At 40.6% G+C, this 24,280-nt stretch overlaps 1 protein-coding gene across 1 annotated transcript; it reads left to right on the plus strand.

Moving 5' to 3' along the window:
- Positions 1 to 798: 798 nt before the first annotated feature.
- LOC102233660 (teashirt homolog 3) lies at positions 799 to 23,281 on the plus strand. Its single transcript, XM_023326846.1, has 2 exons — positions 799 to 1,214; positions 19,147 to 23,281. The coding sequence occupies exons 1-2, from the start codon at positions 1,175 to 1,177 to the stop codon at positions 22,443 to 22,445; spliced, it is 3,339 nt and encodes a 1,112-aa protein (XP_023182614.1). The 5' UTR covers positions 799 to 1,174; the 3' UTR covers positions 22,446 to 23,281.
- Positions 23,282 to 24,280: the final 999 nt, after the last annotated feature.

The following is a 24,280-nucleotide window of genomic DNA, read 5'->3' on the forward strand; positions in this document are numbered from 1 at the left end:
AAGCAAGAAAAAAATATTACCAGGTCAGACATGAAAGAAAACTGTGAAATTTTTTATCAGCCACACAAACCCTAATAATTGCACCTACTAAGCTTTCTACAGGCTATCCTGTCTAGGAGGCCACTGTGGTCAATTTCAAGCTATTCTGCATGTAGGCCCATATAGATTTTCTTCTCCCTGATTTTCTTGTATGCAACACATCTGGACTAAATACAATGTAACCCATGTCTGCAAAACCAGATGGGCACCATACATATGTCCTGTTTTCATGGGTATTGAGAAAATCTGTTTCAATTACCCCTCATGAAGACTTCTATTTTTTTTTTTTTTTTACCAAATTACCTAATTTCCTAAATAGGAAGTTATACCTATTGGGTAAGTTTGGACAGTCTTTCAGTAACTGTTTCAGCTATTTAATGCCATTGAGTTGTTACAACTTGCATATTTCTTTCAAGGATAGAGACATATATGAGAACCTAATATGCATTAAAGGTTCTGCTGAAAATAAAAGATTTATTTATATATTTTTTTAAAAATCTGCAGCACCTTCCCGCATGGCAGTTAAAAATAACCTAACAAATGTGACTTGTAACTGCATTTTACATAAAATGATCTCGATAGTTGGTGTTTTTGCAGCACTCCTTCTGCTGTGTGTGTGTTAAACTAACAGTTTGAGCTGCTGATCGCATGAAGTCAGAGGTAGGTGGACGCCTGTGTGAGGTGTCCGCCCCTCTCTGAGAAGTAAAGAGTTAACGGAGCGGTGGGTTTGCCCATTCTCCCGCTGTGAGTGACGCGATCATCGCTCTTATCCCTCAACTTTGTCTGTTGCCAGACCAGGCAGCCGAGGTGGACGCTGGCTATCACCGCTGACATTCTGATCGCGTTCGCTCCGAATGATCACAACAACAACAACAACAACAACAAACAAACATCTATGATCCGCTCCCAGGTTTATTTATTCCCCTCGTTTTACATCCCCTTCCTTCTGGCTGCGATGATTTTTAGTTTCCCTTCCTGTCGGACTCTCCGATGTTGTGCAGTCTACAACACGAAGGCGTAAATCTTTTTCTGATTAGAGGTGGATCTTCCCGGATACGGCGAGGAGGTAGCTGCATGAAAGAATAAGAAAAAGAGCAGAAAAAGAAGACTTTTGGAGGAAATCGCCACCCAAAAAATGCCACGGAGGAAACAAGAAGCGCCGAAGCGCGCAGCAGGTATGTGGATCCAACTATATAAAAGCGCCTAACACCAGGTTTACGATGTTTTGTAAGGCTCACTTTCCAGTCACTGCATTTCCGTTTCCACTTTATGGCTTTTGCTCTGTCTGACGATGAGCCTTGGCACTTTTGGCCACTGTGCTCGTAAAGGCTGTCACATACCTTTTTCTCAAAGCGGATAAACAGTTTTAAGCATAGCGTTATGCGTTTCTGTGCCACAACTCGGACACATATGCTGCCGGAAAGTTTCACCTCCTGTTTACAACTCAAACTATTCATTTATATCCAGTAAGAGCGTTATGTTTGATGGTGATTGTTTGAGGCGTGTCATAAAGCGGAGCATGGAGCTTCGTGCGCATTTTGGTGGAAGTGCATAACTTCTTTCATGCGGTGAGAGAAGATGAGGAAAATGTACCTCAAAGGTTTTTTTTTTTCCTCCCTCATTTTGGGAAAAGATAAACAATCTGCGTGCGGACAATGGGAGTTTCGTGGGCTGGAAGGAGCCACAATCGACAGTTGCCATGTCTGATTTGACGGTTGATTGATTGGCTGTCATGCGGCTTTGATCTGATCCTTCCCGATTTGCATCAGAAAATCACTTCCAACCATGTGCTGCGGGCCCCTGACGTCACGTTTAGACCACTTTGAAAGGGCCTGTGTACTTTTTACTTACACTAGTTTGTGTTTTTGTCCTTATTGGAACTTTCTATTGAATTCCTGTAATTTTAGTAACCTCATTTGTACCTAATCTGAGCACCATCCCTAAACACAATCCACACTTTGACTCTAAAAAGGACGAGCCGCTGAATATTTAGGGCTTCATGGTAACTTATCCCGAGAAGGTATTATAGCAGCGAAGGTTCTAACAATGTAACAAATACAAGTATGCTCAGTTTGTATCAATGATGATGAAGTGACTCATGAAAAGTGGAAGAATGGGAGGGGGCAAAGTGGTTTCACAGTAAGAAATCATACACACGCTTCAAAAAAAAGAAAAGAAAAAAGAGCACATCACACTCACTTGTTCACTTTGAACACTCACAGTAACAGGCATACAGTGGGTAGAGGAGGCGGGAGGAGTGGGTTAGGGGTTGTAAAAGGAGCCGTGTGCTATGTAATGGAGGGGAGGAATGGGTTTGCTCTGTCAGACTGGGCCGTCACAACGGCTTTGTTTCATGTTTGATTTAATTGTCTCTCCCCTGACAGGCCCATTCATCAATGGCTTTAATGGTCAATCAGAGACAGGCTGAGTGAGTGCTCCCATTCTGTTTAGCCATAAGCTGGCCTGGGCTTTTATTTCATCAAAATGCCCCAGCCCTAATGTACATGCTCACTGGCTCAGAGTGGCCGCGGGGAGCACATAAAGAATGACTGAAAGCTTTCTGATTTCAGATCAGTGAGAAGGATGTTTTTTTTTCTTTCTTCTTCTTCTTCTTCTTCTTCTTCTTCTTCTTCATGTCCTCCTCTGCTCTCCACTCTCTCCTCCCCTCCGCACTGCTGTTTCTCTGTTGACGAAAGAGAATAAAAGGCTGTAATATAGATCGTTTTGTGTTTTTAGAAAACAACTTTTTCTCCCTGCAACCACGCTTCTTTGTTCATTCATTCATCTATTCATTTCTTCATTTTTTCATGCTCCCCTTCCACCCCTGTCAGTCAGCCCGTGCAGCTGCAAGTTATAAAGTTGTCAACTGTTCAGTGGCACACAAAGGGTGATGATGAATTGATTGCAGCACAGAGCATGGTGATAGAGAGAGCAAAGAAAAGGATGACAGATGATGGGCCTTGATTAGGGACTTAGGGGGAGAGTCAGCCCACTGCAACCTTGAGACTTGCATGAAAAATCTACACACGCCCCAACAACACATACACACACATTCAGCTTTGCTTGCTCATTGTCTCTCAAACACACACACACGCCTGCACACAAACACACAGCTTCTCCCTCTTTCTCTTTCCTGTCTGAGAGGGCTTCTCCCTCCACAGTAGAAAACTTGTTTTGCCTGCTTCATTAGCGTTGGTCCAATTAGCCGTGAGGCTGATGGAGTCCTGACAGGCCCTGTGATTGGAGATGACAAGCTCGGGGTGCCCGGCCCAATGAGGTTTGCCACCACTTTGATGTAATCAACTTGATATTACACAGAGCTGCTCGCCTTTGGTTGTGCTGTAACTCAATTTTCTGCTGCAGGTGACAAATGGGCCTGCGTACCTGGGTCAGGTCTGAGTGCTCTTAACAACCGAGGGCGGCTGGCCACGTAAACAGCCGAGAAAACATGGGAGAGGGAGAGTTTTCCTGACTGTAGAAACGCAGAACGCCTTCCTTTGTGGCGGGCGATTAGCTTTACCTCGAGTTCAGGGCCTGAAGCCATTGAATCAGCTAAAGCATACTCTGTTGACTTAACAGGAAGCCAGCAGCAGCTTTACGACAAGTAGGCAAAGACTTGGATATTCAACTAAAGCGTCCGAGAGGTAGGGAAGAACGGGATGTCAACTAAGACTTTTTAGTTCAAATATTTATTTTTAACGTCCTTGCGACAAATGAGGTCTTAATTTATTTTAGCATGTGTTTGATATTTTTTTACATCACTGAAAGGAGCCACAATTTAAAGTTAAACCTCAACCAATAGATGGGGTATGTTGTGACAGATGGAAGATTGCAATGCTTGTTAAAATACAATATCTAAATGTAAATCATTCAATCCAATTGGAACTCATCTGCAATTTTCTTATATATATTTATATATGGGAATCTGCCAAAATAGGTTAATGCAATTTGTTGTATGAACACATACTGAAAAAAACAAGGTCCTCATTTGTCACGAGCACATTAAAGATGTTAAATATATATAGTTAAAAATTCTAAAGCTTCTCTCCTTCTTGGACAATTTAGTTTAATAAACCATATATATATGGTATATATATGTATAAACCACATATATATATATATATATATATATATATATATATATATATATATATATATATATATATATATATATATATATATATGTGTGTGTGTGTGGGTGTGTGTGTGTGTGTGTGTGTGTGTGTGTGTGTGTGTGTGTGTGTGTGTGTGTGTAGGGGTGTACATATGTGTGTTTATATGTGTATAATTGAGAAAATACCGTCTGAATTTATAACAGTAATTTTAATACAAAGACTACAAAAACCATTTAAATTAAGGAGTTTTTCTTGCTCTATAAAGTAGCACAAGTGTGACACGTTAACATTTGGTGCTTAATTAGTCCGGTCAGTTGTATGGTGTCTGTTGTGATTTTTACACAGTGCCTTATGAGGTTATGTTGTATGATGTTTTTTAATTTTTGTTTTATTTTGTTGTTTTTTTTCCTGTGAATATTTTTGGGCAACAAATCAATCATTTTTGAAGGTGAGGGAAATGTGTCAGACTGTTTTCCCAGCCAGCTGACTGCCAGTGCCCAGCAACAGGTGAAGAGGCACAACAATGCTTTACTCTATGCTTCAGATAGTCCGAGAAAACTGCAGCCAATTTCTCTGACATGACATTAAAATGACGTTACAAAATACCTGCAGTATGATAGTGGATAGTGAATAGGTTATGATGTCATAACTTTTTAAAATCTTGCAACTTTAACTTTTAGTCCATTCATACTTATAACTATAAAAATGGTTTATTTATGCTAATGTCTAAAGTGTGAGGTTTGGTTGTGATAAAAACCTACCATGCAGAAAAAAAGTATATTGCTAAGCTGAAACCCTTTTCTGCAACTCACTTTGAATTTAAGTGGAAGCTGCCAGACAGTTTGCTAATGTTCTTTACACACTGTCTTAACTAGGTCTGTTTACAAATAGCGCTGTATAATAACCCCCCTTATTTTTTATCGGAAGCTTCAAATACTTTGTTTCTGTGATTTTGAAAATTGTGAACATCCCGCAACAGTTTTCTTTTTCTACATGGTCAGGGATGCAGCGGGCAAATTGCCCCCCGTCTTTTATAGCTGTAGATATGAGTGTGCATCTAAATTGGCACTTATACTCAATTCGTGGGGTGTGTGTGCGTGCGTGCGTGTCTGTGTGTGTGTGATTTGGTTCTATCCATGAAAGGCATCATGACTGTAGTGTATCTGTTGGAGTCTGGCCTTAATCCTGTGAAACCTGTGGGCTTTAAGTTTTCTGTCACTCCATCTGTTTGTCTTAGCGCATCACTAGTGCAACATAAGAACAGCACATGCCCGGTTAGATTGTGACAGCCTGATATGCAGTGTTAACACCAGGCATGGGCACTGATGAGATCCGTACAATTTTATAATCCTAGGTAAGAATACTACAATTTTATGAAAGGGATGTGATATGTAGTATTAAAATTTTATCATGAGACTTTGTTGTGTTTTATGCAACAACTATTAAAGTAATATCACTTTACACGGTCAGAGCCTCACAAATGCAGGTACTGCTCTAAAACAAAGACCTACCTACTATAAAATGTGTCACTTTAGTACATCTGTTACGTCAAGTAGTATAACGTACCACTTAGCTACCCACAATAATTGTGTTCAATTATCCATCCATCCACTTTCTATACCAGCTTGTCCATGTAGTGTCACAGAGGATGGTGTCTATCTGTAGTTGTCAATGGGCAAGAGGTATACCTTGGGCAAGTCGCCAGACCATCACAGGGCAACACAGAACCCAACAACCATGCACAAATACAGTCACACCTAAGGTCAATTTATGGTAGATTGACTGTAAATTAGCCTAACAGACACGTTTGGACTGAGAGGAAGACAGAATACAGTGAGCCCACACATATGCGTGGAGAACTTGTGTTGTTCCAATGAATCGTCAACCAGTTGCATGCAGAAAGACCCTAGGCCAGATTTTGAATCTAGGATCTTCTTGCTGCAAACCAAGTGGGCAACAGACTGTTTCACCATGGAGCCGGCATTCAGTCATGGTACGGTAACTCATGTAGCCAACAGTCTATTTTTTCTCAAGCAGCAAAAGTAGGAGTCGCAAACACTATTAATTTATTTTTAGTAAAATATATTAATGTCATTCTTTTTCACGATAACCCTAAATGATACAATAACCTACATTTACCTTTACATGTAAAGTAGAGCGGTGGATGGCTGAGTTGGTGGGGTGCACACACCACATGTGCTTCTGGGTCATTTGCTGCATATAGTGTACAACAAAGGCAACTAGAGCCTAGAAAATCTTTTTTAAAAAAACAACATAAAATTGTATTTTGTGGATTACAAGTGTTTTGTTATTGTTCCATTCATTCAGAAGCAGGCATATTCCTACAGCGGCTATAATAATGTAACATTAATTATTTAAAATGATACGACAATGTAATTTTGAAAAAAATATTTTGATTCATAGACTTTAACAAAGACATAAAATAATCACCACTAAAGTTACTATAGTTCAAGTGTTTTTTATTTTCAGAAATGTTTGCTTTTCAAGCTCTTCATAGAATAAACCCAAGCTGATATTATCCTGTAATTTGGAAGCGCATGTACCTTAACAGACATACCACTCAAGTTGAAATGTTAAAACAGTGCTGACTAATTAAAGAGTGATGTCTGGCATTCCTATAGTTAGTTTTCATGTCATGACTTTGTGGGGTTTTTTATTTCAAAATTGGAAAATGTTTATGCACAGTTAAATTTGCCTTCTATCAAAGCAAGAACCTTCTATCAGCCAGTTGATTAATAGGTGGGAGTGAGGCAACCCTGCGTTACTCTATTTCTGCTTTTTCTGGAAACAGAAACTTTCCAAAACTTCAATAGAACCGATAACTGACTCTTACATATCTGGCACTAGTAATGATGCAAACCTTTACAACCCGTGTTACAGATCCCTGCACACATGTTGTGACTTTGTCGTAAAGCAGGTGAAAACAGGTATTCTTCTTTCATATGTGTCTGCCTTTCTGTTTAAGTTTGGAAAGCATGTCCTTACGGAAGCAGCAGGGGAGCTGCAGTTTGGACATAATTGCTGGTTGACAAGTCCACCAGTATCGTCTGAGAACTCCAACAACAATTTGCCTCTGCTTGTTTGCAGGTGTTAGAGCGAGGCAAATGGTTTGGCCTTGCAGGCCTTGTTGCTAATGAAAGGTTCTGCAGCCGGATTCCGTTGAAGTTAAGTCACGTCTGTGATCTATGTGTCTGATAAGTGCATACCTAATGAGGCTGTGAGCCTCAGTGAAAGGAGGAGGATGGCTGACGAAGTGTTTCCCACAGGTATTGACAGACGCCTTTTTTTGTTTTTAACTGCGGGCCTCTACTCCATAAATCCTGCCTGTGTAATGATAACAGTGCCACCCTGCCAGCAAGTGACTGAAAGAGAGACTTTAGCAGAAAAAAGAAGAAGGGCACGAGGGGGGGAGGAAGAGGAGGAGGAGGCAGTGGCGGTGGGGATGATGGTGGGGGAGTGGGGGCGGTAAAATGGGCCTTCTCTCCTTTTTAACACACACTTGGCAGATGTCAAGCCGTAGGGTTGGGCTCTCAGAGAGGAGTGTAAGTGGTGTAGTAGTGTCACAAATAGAAAACTGTTAGCCAGTCGCTCTTCCCTTTCAGCTTTCAGTGTGCTTTCAGCTGAGGTTTTCAGCAGAGACTGCTGTCTTGGCACCGACTCGGTGGCTTTGTAAAAATAGTCCCACCGCTCTTGTGATGGATGCAGCTGCACTGTGGCGACAATTGGGACAGGCTGGATCCCCACAGCCCCACCAACCCACCCACCCACCTTTTTCCTCTAAGAAGTGAGAGAGCGTCAGAGCCTGGTGGGATGTGTGCTCTTTTTTTCGGGGAACCTGAGCTGCTCCGTTCTTTAGGGGTCCTGAAACCCAATCCACGAGGAGAATAGGCCGGCCATGCCAGAGAGCCGATTTCCTTTTCAACAGAGTCATTTATCACTGACCCACCCTTCGCTTCTGACACGGTGACGTGTGTCATTTATCAAACAGGCTTTACCAGATACACACAGAATGGAGGTGGATAGGGGGCAAAGAGGAAGAGAAAGAAAGAGGAAAGAGAGGAAAAACAAGACAGGGATTGGACTGAAAGAAACCACTGAAAAAAAAACAGCCCTAAAAGTTAAGGAACGGAGAGTGAGGTATAGAGTTGGGAAAGTGAGAGATAAACTTTTGTTTGTATGCGCTTGAGTGATTTTCCAGGAAACAGTGAGTTCTCCTGAAACCCTTGAGGAGGAGTGTTTGGGAGGGGGAGATTTTTTTCAGATGACAGGAAGGATTGAGTTACACTGAGCTGCGTCTTGATGAGTGACAGAGTGTTCTTCCATGACACGTCGCAAGATGTCTCAATAAAGGGGAGAAATATGTTTTGTCGGTGTACGAGTCCGACAAATGTGAAAGTGTTGTTTACTCATAATATATGTACAAAAGACACACATAGAGAAGTACCGCAGATAGGCGTGTGTGTGTGTGTGTGTGTGTGTGTGTGTGTGTGTGTGTGTGCACATGAGGCCATATGGCGTCAATGTTTAATGTGTGTGCACTGCTCCCTGATGAACAGGGCTGACAGGTATCACTCATGCAGCAGCCTGGCCTTTAAATGAACCCGGGCTGCTCTGCTCTCTCGTGGCCCTAACAGGCTCTCTCCAAGATGGATGCTTCTTTAAAAATCAGATTAATGATGGATACCAGGCTTATAGCGCCATTTATCATGAAGAATATTATTTAGGCCGGCCGTGTATGGCTGTAACTGGAGAGCCAGGACGAGAAGAAGCAGGGTGGAAAGCCTGAGACAGACACTCACTGTGTGATGGATGGCTGAGCGCTCTCTGAGTGTTACTAGACACCAGTGCCGCAGCAGTAAGCCATAATCAGATAGCCCAGGGATGTTTATCCCGCAACTACACTACCCAGATTGCTTTGCCTGAGGGGTTGCTTTATGAAAGATAGACGGTCATTATCATCATCTTTTAAAAGTTGGTCAAATCTGGCATTGGCTGGTATTGGATTCTCGTGTTTTGATAAACAACAATCATTCCCACTGTTAAACAATTGATTATTACAGTCACACCGAGGACTAGACCTTCTTTCAATCTTGAGGCTACAAAAGGGACCATATTTAGACAAGAGTCAACTTTAAGTTTGACTGGTGTAGACCTTTTAATTTGGTCTAGAATAAACCCAGTAAGCATAACCCAGAACTGTAAGAAAGCTTTGTTTGATTCAGATTGATGCAACCCTTTTTGAATCATGTGATGAAGTAATATGACAGTAATAATACCAGACTGCTCAAAACGAATAGAAAATTCAAGTTCAATCTATAATTTGTGCACCATGAAGTATACTGGTCTAGGGCTATGAGTATAGATGTTAGTAAATCAGAGGCCTAGAGTTTGAGCCCAACTCAATTCTTTTATAATGTTCTTCATTCTTGGTTAAAACAGGTATATGTTTACACTTTTAATAAACATGTTCAAAATCACTTTTAGACCACATATCGTTCCTTAACCCAGATATCTGTAGCCGATTGATAAACTTTGGTTTTAGACTGAAATTAGTCTAAAACTTAAAGAACTCAAAATAAATTACATTGGGCTATTAAAACAGTGTACATCAATAGGTTAGGGGTGGTGGTACATTACTTAGCATTACTCTATACTCTGTATAATGACAAAAAAATTCTCTTCACTTTAGCATCTCAATAAAATGAATGTCTAGTGATTATGAAACGTTTTTAAAAAATCTTGGGATACCTTGATAACTGGCACATGATCCATTGTTGTGTCTAATGGAGAAGTAAAGGGTATTTTTGCAGGCATACATGCTTATAAAGATCCAGTGGAGGTGACATACATAATTATCTGTACGTTTCCATGTAGTTTTTCTAGAAAAATCCCAAGAACCATCGGATTCAGAAAGATATTTGATTGAAAATACAGTTAAAAGGTCAAGGCAAGGTTAGCACTGCTGTTCTGAAAGAAAAGTGAAGGAAAAGAATGTTTTGTTTTTTGTCCTCTCCTTGTTCCCTTCTCTCTGCCTTCTACGTTGTCCTCCTCCCACACACTACAGTGATTTATGGTGACCATCCATCTTCAGCTTGCGTCCATCACCTCCTCGTTGCTAGGCGATCATGGCAGCAGCTGTGTGTTGTAGGAGGGATTTAGTTGTCCTGCTCCTCAACCCAAGTTTATTCTCTCCTTTCCCGACCTTTTGTTGGCCCAAGATTCAGCTTTGAACGTAGAGCTCATTTAACTTCCAGTTTTTTTTAGCAGAAGAAGCCGGTCAGCTATAGAGCTGAACTCCCCTCAGAACCTTTTTGGATTTGGACACTTGCAGAAACTCATATAGTATAAACTATAGACCATGATTTCATATCCAGTTTTAAAGCCTGGATTTTTTTTTTCTTAATTTTGATGTGTTTAGAAATCTGTTGTTTTTGGAATTTGTTTAGTTTTTCTTGAACATTTAACTGAGATTCTTTTATTGTACAAGTATTAAAGTTTGACAATGTCTTAGACACTTTACACAATGAACAACAACTGACTTATAGAGGTCTCTTTAAATTGGATGTCTGGCAGGATGGAAAAAGAATATTTTTTTCTTGTTAGTTTAAACTGTAGCCATAGATATTTTCTTTCTCTTCTGACTCCATATCAGAACAACGGTAATGTGAGTCTCATTCCTGTGTGTCCTGTTGTAACAGTTTTGCTTCAGACAGTTTTACAACTTCCTGCTCTCAGCTTAGAGCACAGGCAGGAGATCAGGCCGGTTTTAAACAAGCTTAGTTTAAACGATAAAACACTGTTGGTGGCAAAACAAGCTAAACATCACAACTGCTGATGGAGCAAACCCACAGGCTTTACTTTTCCCACAGCCTTTTCATTGCATGCAGTCTTGCAGTGTAATTTGAGCTACAAGGAAACATTCAAGTTTGCCAGCTTTAATTTTCAAGGTGTTTACATTAATGCTTTAAAATTTGTTAGGGGTTTTATATTAATGTCTGCTTCCAGCTTCAGGTTGCACTCTGAATCATTTGCCCGAGGCAAGAATCTGGTACATGCAATAAATAAAAATCCCAAAAATTTATGCAGGTCCTGTGGTACTTATCCAAGCTTACCTAGTATACTCTTACTTAGGAGTCTCCTCCTTAATTTTCTACTAATTTTCCACATCACAGTTAGAAATTCTGGTGTACTTGGACTGCTTATTTTCTTGGGCACTTATTGAAACATGTATCATCCCTGTGGTGTACATTTAAACAATGCAATTCAACAATTTATTTATATAAAAGTGGATTTTTTCACATTTAACAGATTTTATTTTAAACATAATTTGTAATTTTTGAAGCCTATTATTTTTGTGAAAACACAAAAAGATGTTCAGTGTCTTTTTGGCATTTGGACCACCTCACCTTAGAGTGGGTCTAGTGTGAATAGTGGAATATATAAACAGATCAAACTTGGAATGAACTGGTATCCAGTGATTGCAGATGTTTTAAAATAGTTTGTAAAATTTCTACCTTGTATTTGAAAAGATATGGCTAAGATCTACCTAAATCTCTTTCTCTATTTATCTTTATGAAATGGTATTAAGTCTCTCTGTTTATATCAGATCAGATTTTCTCAGTTCTTATTATTTCTAATAAGCTACATTATAAAACTTTAATAAAAATGCATACTGGTTTGAAAGCTCACAGAGCTTTGACCTAGAAATGCTTGAGAAAAGTGCACAAAGAGATGTGGAAAGACGGAACACATTTTTGTCAAAGATAGAGTATCTCAGCAATATGTGACTGAAACATTGCCTTCTCTTTTAGTTGCTATATTGATGGCCTTGTTTGTGCACCTGTGGAAGAAGGTTGTGCAGATTTTGTGTTTGTTTTCATTATATTTTATCACTTATTGTGGCTGCTTCAAACTGAGGCCTGATGCGTTCTGTGACCTCCTTCTCCTCTGTGTTGGAGTAAGTACCAGGAGGCCTCTATGTGTTCGTGACTTGTCTCCTGTCAGATAAACTGGATAAATTTTCAGGTCGTGGGGGTCTGTGTGTGCAGCTGGCAGCTTTGAGGTCCAGCCATAACACAACAACCAGCTGAGGGTTGAATCCATTCGCTTGTTCACTCTCTCTCTTCTCACTATGCGCACTGACAAGGTTCAGCCCTAAGCTTCGCCTGGGGCCAGAATGATCTCTCTGTTTTTCCCATCTCCCATATCACACATCCTGCACTACAATTGGCGGACACAATGTATTCACAGTGCCATCAGGGGGTAGGGAATGCACACAAATAAAACCTGACAAAGACGTCCATGATTGCCTGGAACAACACTGCGTGTATTAGCTGAATATTGTCGCTGAGTTATGAGCTGAGAACCTATAAAAGGAGAGGGGCACCATTCTCCTGGTCATCTCTAAAAAACCGACTTATGTCAGAACATATTAATTTTTAAAGTGGCCACAGATCACCTGTTACAGTTTTTCTCATGGGACTTAAAGCCAGCTTGAAGGGATCAAAGGGAAAAGAAGGAGAGACCTAAGTTTGATTGAGTGTGGTACTTTGACACATGTGTACAAGGGAAAGGCATTTTAGGTATGTTACTGATCTGCTCCTGTTTTGACAGAATGGGGTTGTTTTAGACTAAATTTTTCTAATCTATTTAAAGAGTCTTAGACAGCTAAGAAACTTGAGAGAAACTACAAAGCAGATTTCTTTTTTTTTTTTGTTTTTCATTTGATTGAGACTGAGGTGGCTTCCTGTCCTGTAATGTTCCTGAGCTGTTTCCTGTCAGTAAGGGCCCCCCACAGAGGTCTGGTGTTGGTTCAATGCATCCAACGTCCAGCTGAAATCTTGTACGCATGTCAAGACAGATATGTCATGCTGTGATAGTTTTAGTTATGGTACTTCTTTCAGAGTTAGTCTTTTGAGAATACTGATTGACAAAAATTTCCCAAAAGAAGCTAATTTCTTTTTTTCTTTTGATGCCAAGCAATAATAAACCATATCCCCTTTAAAATAACTTCACATTATCCAGAAGACGTGTTATGTTTTCTTGCTAGGTTTTATTGTTGCTGCCGTTCTCCTAATGTAAGCTCAAAGAGAACACCTAGTGGGACTACTCCCAGTTTTCTGTCTAGACTCCAAAAACATACACTTATACAACCAACTCACATTACTTGTACAGTAACATTATGCTCTATATTTGTAAAAATAGTACTTTTGTACTTTCTAAGACTAATTTCTGATTGCCAATGTTTCTAAAGCTTCGACCCAGGAATACTAATTTCAGCCAATTCTAATTGCTATTAGAAACTAAGGTTGCTGCAAAATATTTTTATTCTTTATTTCTTTCAATTATTGGTCATTACTTAGAGAAGCATTACTTAACTTCTCATTAGCTTTTAGCTTTTCTAAAAGCTAATGAGATAAGAATATAATATCTTAGTTATTTAAAAAAACATTTTATGTATTTTTTAAGACATAAAAAAGTGTTTTAAAAGTTTTTAAGACTTTTTTATGTCTTAAAAAAGTTCACACATTAGTGCGGCTGACATGACTAAAACAGTAGTCTTCATGTGTATATCTTCATAAATGTATTGGCAGCAGGTTTCATAAGCACTAAAAAATAAAACAGAGCAGCTATATTGTGCTGCATTCAGCCTTCTTGTTATCCTGTTATCTGCTAAAAGTCTTGTTCCCTCTTGCTCTCTCACTGCCTGAATTAAATTAATCAGAATGTAGTTTCCTTTTCAATTGGTTCTTGCACTTTAATTCTTTCTTTGACTGAAGTTTTAATCTTCTCATTGATAACAACAGATAGCAATGCGTGAGCCATTCTTTCACAACAATAGAACACACACGAATTGAAAAGTGTTGTTATTGTGAGATGGTACATCTTTCATGTGGTGTGTTCACTTTCTGAGAAAGTATCACTTTTTTTGAGTTGTCATCGTCAGGTCAGATTAAATTTTAAACCAACAGGTTCTGCACTTAGCTGATTTCTCTGTGTACCTCATGAGTTTTTTAATTGAAAATATTATTTCATGTTTTCAAAAAAAGGTATCCATATATTCATAACAAGTGCTGCTTTTATATGTAGTAAAGCTATTTTAAGCACTTTTCTTTTTATAAATATGTTGCTCAAACCAGCCAAACCTTTCTTAGGGAGAAAAAGCAGTAAAAATGAAAGATTGTATCTTTCACACAAAGGACAACCCTTTCTGTTGTTTATGTTGCCTCTGGCAAGGTTGTGTTTTTGACCAAGCAATCATTTAGCTACGAGGGTCAGATGCAGGTACAGTTTCTAATGATACATCCTGTTTACCCTGCTTCTGTTGGGTGTGATCTGCCTCCCCAGACTGTTTTCCCAGCTGTGGAACATTCCTATTGGTCATCAAGACAATTTTCAAAAAATAAAGGAAAACGGGTATTTAGTGATGGTGTGGTAAATATATTATTAGTTTGTTTTGGAAAGTTAAAAGTTTGAAAATGTGTTTTGGATGTTTTTTTTTTCTTCTACAATGATGAGATACATTACAAGTGTGCAGATTTCTTTTCCAAGATGTCATGTGGGATTTTCTTTAATCACACAAGGACCGGGTTAAGATACAGCAACAGCAGAGTTTAAGACTTCCAGCAACCCTTGAAGAGAAATCCCAATATGACAGAGAGAAGGAGACAGACACTGAAAGCCTCCATGTCAGGGACAGCCACAGCACCTTCCTGCCTAATCACCCCCACCCCCTGCCCTCTCTGTTGTTCCTGGTCGTCAGAGCAGCACTGCAGTATTTCTATCAGATGATCTCTCCCTCCTCGTCTGCGGCCCTTATGTTTATGAAAATGATACTCCACAGGAATGCTTCCTGCATGCCAAGATGTCACTGTCTTTCCTCATCACTTGCATCTACGTGCATGTTCGAGTGAGTTTGTGTGTGAATGTGTATGGAAGTGGGGGTGATATAACTGACTAACGTTGTTTATAATTACTTGGCATGTATTTGAGGTTGAACCGTGTGCCTCTGAACATGAGACTTCCATATTCCGCAGCTTTTGTGTTTCGCGTGAATTTGTTGTTGCCTTTTCTTTTTCTGTGAGCGGCAACGGAGATGTTGATTGTATGGAAGTGCACCTCCTACCATTCTTACCCAACCCCACCCCAAAGGAATCATTCAGTGAACCTAATGATTCTTGCCACCACTACCCCACCCCAAACCCCCACCACCATGGCATCAGCTCAGTTTATCATTACAAGAACCCGCCACACATTCTTGCTTTCTTTTTCTCTTTCTCACACCCACACATTTAAACAACCACCAGGAAGATTCTGAAAAGGGCTGGCCCCATATGCTTAGATATCACTTATGGCTGCAACCAAGAGTATTGTTGTATTCAAAATATTCATAATTTATTCTAAGAGAGCCTCTATATTCCCATCACCTTTTATTAGCTTGATAAATCACCTCTGTTGTCAGTCAAGGCAGGGAGAATAATTGGATGTGGTTGTCGCCCTGTGTGATGGATTATCAGTCATTGGGGATTAAATTAACAGATAGTGCTCAGACATAATGGTTTTTGTTTTGCATTTTAAATTGCCTGGGAGCATGGTTTGACTCTAAAGGTTTTTATTGCTGGTCTTTTTGGACTTCTCTCTCTCCCTACCTTCAGTGCTGCCTGCTCTTCAATAACCCTATTGTCTATAAATTTAAAACAATTTCCACACAAAAATGGGAGTTAAAGTGGTTTCAGAATGTGCCTACAAGGTTTCACATGGAATATGATAATGAAATTCAGAAATGCACTCATCACAATTAAACCTTACGCTTATTTTCAGTCTGGGGTTTGTATAATGCTTTGTCTGGTGCTAAAACACAATTCTATTATTTTAAAACAAAAACAAATTTTAAGCTGTGTTTAGTAATTGGCACTGTTAGCTTTAGCAAAGCAGCAGTTTCAGAGTGTATTCCCTCAAAATGATAGACTCTCGCTCTAATGCTGAGGTTCCAAGAAGACGTTCACATTATTAAAATCCATTGTGTTTCAAAGTAGACAAAGTCTGACAGCTTAAAAAGACAATGCAGACCAACTTTGCTGAACTCTGCTCAGATGACCTGTAATCTGGTCTAGTTATTTCTCTCTCTGTTGTTCCTCACATTTCAATGGGCTACATGCATTTTGTAGAAAAAATGATTCTTGTTTAAAATAGTTTCTAACATCTTAGTGCTTCCTCTCCTTAAAACGTGTTGGTGTTAACAACATCTCTGAGACTGAAAATATGCCAGTTTGTGAACTCTTCACTCAGTAACAAAATCCATACCAAAGGGAGTTTTCAACATGACCATATGGCGCTTATATATGCCATTTACACAGACCTTGAACTGAGTTTCTGACTAGCTAATTACTAGTCATGGTCAAGTATGTCAGAAAAGTATATGATTGTGATATTATTGCTGAAAACGGCTATGATGCTGATTACAATCTATCTTGCACAAGATACTTACTCCGCTACATGAGCTTTAGTGTCTGAAAATATACACTAGGTGTGGGAATTAAGAGTTGTTTAAGTCCACCCAACTGGCCAGATATGCAGATTGAGAGTGCATGACATTTTCTGTCTAATAACTTACCAAATATTCCAAGTCGTCCATTGAGATTGTGCGATTGCATTCACTAATATTGAAGTTGGGATTGAAGGTTAAGATAATAAGTTTTTCTTGGGTCAAGAAGAATCCATTTTTTAAAAATCAGTTTCTTTTCATCTTTTGTTGAAATAAATCAAATGTCTAGCAATATACCAAGCTGTTTTTAATGCTATCTGACATTTATGACTAGCTTGTGAATACACAACAACCCAACATTCCTCAATTTCGGTTTTATAAATATTAGAAGGAAAAATAAAGTGAGAGCGAAGAGGGCGGCAGCTGAACTCTATTTGCAGGGAGATATATCCCTTGTATGTTTCTCTGAGCATGAGCCGTTTACCTCTTCACCCCTTCTCCGTTCTTCTACTCCTCCCCTCCTTTCCCTTCTCTCCACGTCTGCATTATCATAATTGTGTCCAGAACATGAGGGGCCGGGGAAGTGATCATGTCATTTTATTTACACCCTGCTTGGCCCTTTTTACAAACGACATGCCACTGACTGCCAAGCGGACTGGGGCCCGACGACATCTTTTGATCAGGGCTGTCGGGGCCTATCAGCGGAGAATGGCAGGTAATGGATACCCAGTGACAAACCAAATCTCCGGGAGGACGGAGAGTGGGTCGCACCTGCCAGGTCTCCATTAGGCTGGCCTCACGGTAGGGCTGCCTGCTGACTGTGCCCCCGGGGTCCAAATCAGACCAGCGCCAGCCGCATGGCTGCCTTGAGATTGGCTGTTAGCACTGGAAATGAGAGTTATTTCAGCTATGACATTTTTGTTTAGACTGGAAATGTGTGTGGGGGTGTAGGGGAGGGCATGAAAGATTTAGTCACATAGTGTATTTGTGTTTGTGTGTGTGCGCCTGTTTAAGCTCAACTGTGTAGCTGATCAAACCATCTGAGTCCATATCCAGGGTTTTTTTTCCCCCTAGCATTTGTCTTAGTTTACAATATTGTCCAAACGGCCTCAGACCTGTCCACAGGCCATCCACTATTTTCAGATTATTTGTTTTTTTTTCCAACTTGAGTGGTTTTGTGAGTGAGGCTGTCAGGAAATGAGGTAGAGGGGGCTCGGGGGTGAGTAGTGGGTGAGTAGTGGCTGAGTTGGCGTTAGACGCGTAGACTTGTCGCCACGGGAAACACAGGAATCTGTGCGTGTTTGTATGAGGTACGCTTATTTGCGGACGCGTGCACACACTTATCGCTCCTCACGAGAGCTCTGGTCATTGACATGCAAAGTGACAAGCCGCTTATTTTCAGGTCAACAATCCTTTTTCTCAACTCCTGTATAAAGTCTTCACAGTATGATAAAACTATGTGAAAATATCACCACTTCTTTTTAACATGGTATCTATCTAAAATCCTAAAACGTACAAAAAATGGTCAAATTGCTATTATTTAAAAAAGTAAATAGACAAGTTTTCATACTGTTGCAAGATATTGTGTTCTTACAGTTATAACGATAGTACTCTAAAAATGTATTTTTGTGATTTTGAGCAGATGCTAAGTTCAATGTTTATGGTATCTAATTAAAAACAACTTTAAACCATATGAACTCTATGGTGAAAAATCTTACTCTTTTTGAAATCATAACTTTTTAAAACCTTGTACCAGACCTACTAACATCTTGCTTGAAATCTAAATAATTTTTTTTATTTTTCAAATTTCATCCTGTTATTTTAAGAACCTGTATGACTTCAGTCCACTTGACACACTGGGTTGTCTAGTTAACCTACCAAAATTTAATCGACAAAATTTTGACATCCCTCTCACTTCAACTTTTTTTAGAAAAATCCTTTTTGACTGTGTTCATGCGGGCGTCAGTCTGAATTTGTGTGTAATCAGAGAGAAGGCAGATGAAGAGGCGTCAGACATATTAACTGACAGATGGAGGTTGATCCAACTCATTTATTACCCCAGAGGAGAATGCCACAGTGAGATTGGGCTTCATTAATTTCAGATTTAGTTTTCATTTCAAGCTGTTGTGCCCTGAGATAAATAAAATGGTGCATTATGTTTTTGCCAAGATATTTCTTTTTTTGTTTTCCTCCAATAGAAGGAGTGTAAAGAGGGGAGGCATAAGTTCCATGTGGCTGGGGTAGTATATAAATACAGGCTCGCCTAGAGGAAAATAACACCTCAACGGTTGATGAGGTGAAATGGGATGACTGTAATTTCTCAGCTCAGCTTTAAAGGCTCCCACACAGATGGCTCATTTATCCCTGGGAGTCCTCGGGCACACATTGCAGGGAAACTTTTTCTCCAGTTATTCTAACATAGCATGTACTCTCCCTGCAATTTAACTCATCTTATTCCTTCTCCCTTTGTCTCCATTCTCCTTGCAGCTTACTCTCCCGAGGAGCTGGCAGAGCAGATTGTGGAGGAAGCCGAAGCAGGAGAACAGCCGTCGGTACCACAGGATGATGACCTTCCCATGAAAGAGGAATTTGTGGAGCAAAGTGTAGGGACTGCCAAGGAGCAGGCATGTGACCAGGAATCAGCTGAGGCCACAGAGCTCTCAGGACAAGAGATGGACAGTGAGTCACATGCAAGTGAAGCCAGTGATCGCCTCTCAGATTTTGAGAGTCCATCCAGAAAAGCAGAATCCAACTTGGTCCCAGCATCTTTGAATCCCGATGCCAAAACGCCTCCCATAGGCATGGACACATTAGAACAAATGAAGGCTATCTACTCAAGTTTCCTGACCAGCCCTTTGTGGTCACCACTGAACTTGAATTCCACACAACTTCAGACACAGTCCGTGGCTTCAACGGAGAAGCCAGCCCGCAGCAACAGCACTAGCAGCAGCAGTAGCTGCAGCAGCAGTAGCTTTGACTGGCATCAGTCTGCTGTAGCAAAGACCCTACAACAACACCCTCCTCAGAGCCGTCACTCTGCTCCTTCTGAGCCAAGCCTCTTTAGTACAGTCCAACTTCACAGGCAAAATCCAAAGCTGTTTGGCTCTATCTTCACTGGGGCTAGCAAATTTCGCTGTAAGGGCTGTAGTGCAGCTTATGACACTTTGGTGGAGCTGACCGTTCACATGAACGATACAGGCCACTACCGAGACGACAACCAGGACAAAACAGGCAGCGGTTCAAAGCGCTGGTCCAAACCCCGTAAGAGGTCCCTGCTGGAGATGGAAGGAAAAGAGGATGCCCAGAAGGTTTTGAAATGTATGTATTGTGGCCATTCCTTTGAATCACTCCAAGATCTCAGTGTCCATATGATTAAGACCAAACACTACCAGAAAGTGCCTCTGAAGGAGCCAGTGGCCCCAGTGGCAGCCAAAATCATGTCCTCTAAGAAAAGAGGACTTGTGGGTTTGGACCTCACCTCATCACGATCAAGAGAAGGAACCCCCAAAGCCAAAGCAGATCATAGTGAACTCTCACAGAAACCGTCCTCCAGCCCTTATGCTAATTCTAATCATCGATACAGCCACCAGAATGGTGCCAGCTATTCTTGGCAGTTTGAGTCTAATAAACTCCAGATCCTCAAATGCATGGAGTGTGGCAGCTCTTATAATACACTCCAAGAGCTGAGGACTCACATGATGGTAACTGGACATTACCTGAGGGTGTCCAGCTCGGTCGGTAAGAGAATTAAAGCAGTTCCCGAGGCCACCTCCCCTAGTCCTGGGAGAGTCACCACACCTACTGATCAAAAAGTCCAGTCTGTTCCACTTGCACCCTCCACCTTCTCTCCTCCACCTGTTCCAACCAACACAACTCCAGCCACCTCCCCTCCTCTGAAAGAGATCAAGAAAGAGGAGGTGGAGGAGGAGTGCACCAAACTAGAGACTGATATAAATGAAAAGCATGTCATGACCACTGTTGGTAAAGAGGAAGACACTGAGGGAGAGGAAAAATATGGCATTTCAAAGTATAATTATCTTACAGAGGATGACCTGAAGGAGAGCCCTAAAGGAGGTATTGATATCCTAAAATCACTGGAAAACACTGTGACTTCAGCGATCAATAAGGCACAGAGCGGGAATCCAAGCTGGGGTGGCTACCCTAGCATACACGCAGCCTACCAGTTCCCCAGTGCCCTTAAGCTTCAGCAGGGCAACATAGAAAAGAATTCACAGATGAAGTTCTTGTTCAATGGAGGGGATGGGGCTTTGTCATCTTATGCTAAAAACCAACCTCTTATTTCCCCCCCACTAAGTCATTCTTCCCCCTTTCCCACTAACAACTTTCAAGCAATGGAAGATTTAGTGAAAAAGGTGACAGAAAAAGTAGCAAAGGTGGAGCAAAGGGTGAAGCAGTTGTCTCCAAAGAGGGAGAACCAGCTGTCCCCTTGTAGCAGTGAGGCTGGAGAATCACACAAGGGAGGAGTGGCTGACTCACCTCGAGAATGGAGAGAAGTTACTCCAGCCAATAGTGACAGGGGGAGCCATAGTGATAGGGCATCCCCAGCAACAGAACCCAAGAGGGACTCAGCAGTTAAATCTCCTTTTGCTTCCACACTAAGATGCAGCACCGCCATTATCACTGGTCACACTCCTCCCGAACAGCCCTTTGTCAACCCACTAAGTGCTCTTCAGTCCGTAATGAACATTCATTTGGGGAAAGCAGCCAAACCCTCTTTGCCAAATCAAGATCCCCTTAGCCTGCTTTCCAGGCTCAGCCAGAGCATGACTGAGAAGGCTGCAGTGGCTGCTTCCCCGTTACAGACCAAAAAACCAGAAAGTGTTGTCGATAATAGTTTTTGCCAGCCCAGTGATGACCAGCCTATTGACCTCACTAAAAGTAAAAATGATAAAGGAGGTTCTATAGTATCAGGCCCCTTAACACCCTCTTCTACAGGCTCCTCTGTCTCCCCCATCTCGCTTGTTACTCCTGCGAAGTTATCAGTGGTGTCTCCCTACACGTCCAGCAGCCCTCTGCATGAGAATGCATTGTCAGATATCTCAGACATGCTTAGAAACCTCACACAATCTCACCCTGTAGCAAAGCCTCCTTCACGGTCCCGTGCAACCGAAAAAATTGAAGTCGTAGGCACTACACAAGATGAGGACGATGCATCTCTGCATGGCCATAAACGTAAGGGTCGTCACTCCAACTGGAACCCGCAGCATCTCCTTCTCCTGCAGGCCCAGTTTGCCTCCAGCCTGAGACAGACTTCAGAGGGGAAGTATATAATCAATGATCTCAACCCACAGGAAAGAATGCACATATCTCGCTTCACAGGTCTTTCAATGACCACCATCAGTCACTGGTTGGCTAACGTCAAGTACCAACTAAGGAGAACGGGCAGAACCAAGTTCCTCAAGAACCTTGACTCTGGTCAGCCTATATTCTTTTGTAGTGACTGTGCCTCTCAGATCCGGACCCCAACAGCGTATGTGGGCCACCTGGAAGCCCATCTGGGCTTCAGAGTCAGGGATCTGGCCAAGCTATCTCCCAAACAGACTGTAAGGGACACAAACACTCTCACTGAGAAAGTAGCGCCCCTGGATTCCTTCCTTTTGCCACAATCTCCCGATGACTGCAGCAGTAATGGAGCTGTGTTCAGCTGCCAGCTCTGTGTCCGTAAGTTCGCCACTAAGCACGCCATCAAGCTTCACCTCAGCAAGAGCCATGGAAAGTCTCCAGAGGACCATCTGCTATATGTTTGTGAACTAGAGAAACACTAAATTACTTGTAGCACTAGACATACTGGAAAATGTATGTAAAAAGACTGCTAAAAACAAAAATCTTAAAGAGAATCTCCAAAATTTTGGATAACACATGAAGACATCATTAACTAGTGTTTAAAAAGGTTAGCACAATGTGTTTACCTTAGTTTGGCCTACAAACATTTCTTTATATTTCAAGACATTTATTTCACATCAAAGTATACTGTAGCTCAAAGATATATGGCTTCCTCTGTCTGCATTCACCTTCAAAAATGTGTAACAATGCAACAAATCTTTTGACTAGAAAAGAAAAACAGTTGACTTGAAACTTATAAAACATAATGTATTTATTTTGTATTTTGGAAGTAAGAATTTGATCTGGTGGTAGACTGCATGTTTTACTGTTACATTTGTACAGTCCTGTCTTGTCAAAAGTTAAAAGTTCCCTTTCAGATTAAGCATTTTTAACACCTTAAAGCAGCCAAATTCCTGGGGAAGCTCCTTAAAAGGATCTGCCAAGCAGCAGAAGTTCATCACTTTTCTATTGTTATCAATTATATTTGCTGATTGTAAAATCTGCCTTATTCATCATTACTGAGTAGGGAGCACTTAAAATCCAGGTTTGTGTAAAAATGTACATATACTGTGTAAGCTTACAATTTGCTGTTTAAATTATGCATACTTGTTATATTTCCTAATTTAAGAGGACTATGACTATCCACTGGTGCAGAGCCTTTGAAGATTAAAAGGACACTGTTTTGCACAATAGTTTTATAAATGTTATTTGATATAAAAAGACACAATACAGATATGTTGATGCCTTGTGCTTCTATTATTAAACTGAATTAACTGCTGAAAAAAATGTTTGTTTCATGCTTATTAACCAGGTTAAATTGTATACTACTTTTAATTAACAATTCAAGTTTAGAGCAGTGTATTTATTAACAGTTGCAATCTAGTAACAAAAATATCATGCATTGCAGTGCCTATCAAAAGAATAAAGATTTTCCACATTTATTTTATATTACAGCCATAAACTTTGATTTGTTTTTGGGATGTGATAGAGAAACTCAAATAGTGCATAATTATCAAAGAGAAATACATAATCAATCCTTCAGCATTTTTACAAATAAAAAATTTAAAATGTGGCTTGCATTTCTATTCACCCACCCTTTACTCTGATTCCCTTAAATAAAACCCAGTACAATTAGTCACCTTCAGTAGTCACATCTCATGTGTAAGCAATCTAAACTCAAGAAATGTTTTGCAGAAAAATTAATATCACACTGAACACACCATTACTGCATACTGCAGCGAATCATGGTGGTGGCTGCATCATGCTGTTGGGATTCTTTTTTTTCCCTTTTTTTTCTTTCAGGGAGTTCGTTTAAGCTGATCACAGTTGAGGTAGAAAACCTTTTACTTTTTCTTTGAAAACCATGCACATTTTACTTTCAGTTCACAATACAGTCCTACTTTGTTTTGACTCAGTCACATCTCAATATAACACATTGAGGTTTGTGGTTGTAAGTGGTGGGAATGCATTTGCAAGGCCCTGTCCTCTAAATGAATCTTAATTTTTCTTCATTGCCACACAAAGCCATGATGGAATTTAGATGACATTTTGCATCCCAAGGTTACATCTGCAGATGTGCAGTGAAGAAGTTCAAAAATACACCACAGTGCATAAAGCCACAGTCCTTTCCGTACTCCTGGTGATATCTGTGTTGTCGTTATAGTGGGGCAGACTCTAGAGGTGCAAGTGGTGCCACTGCCTGCAAGGCGTCTGGCAGGTGGTGTGTGCTGCATGTAAACCACCAGATGTTTCTGAAACGAGCCACTGGAGGAGGAGG

Source organism: Xiphophorus maculatus, chromosome 2, assembly GCF_002775205.1.
Source record: "Xiphophorus maculatus strain JP 163 A chromosome 2, X_maculatus-5.0-male, whole genome shotgun sequence".
In the NCBI taxonomy this organism is placed as follows: domain Eukaryota; kingdom Metazoa; phylum Chordata; class Actinopteri; order Cyprinodontiformes; family Poeciliidae; genus Xiphophorus; species Xiphophorus maculatus.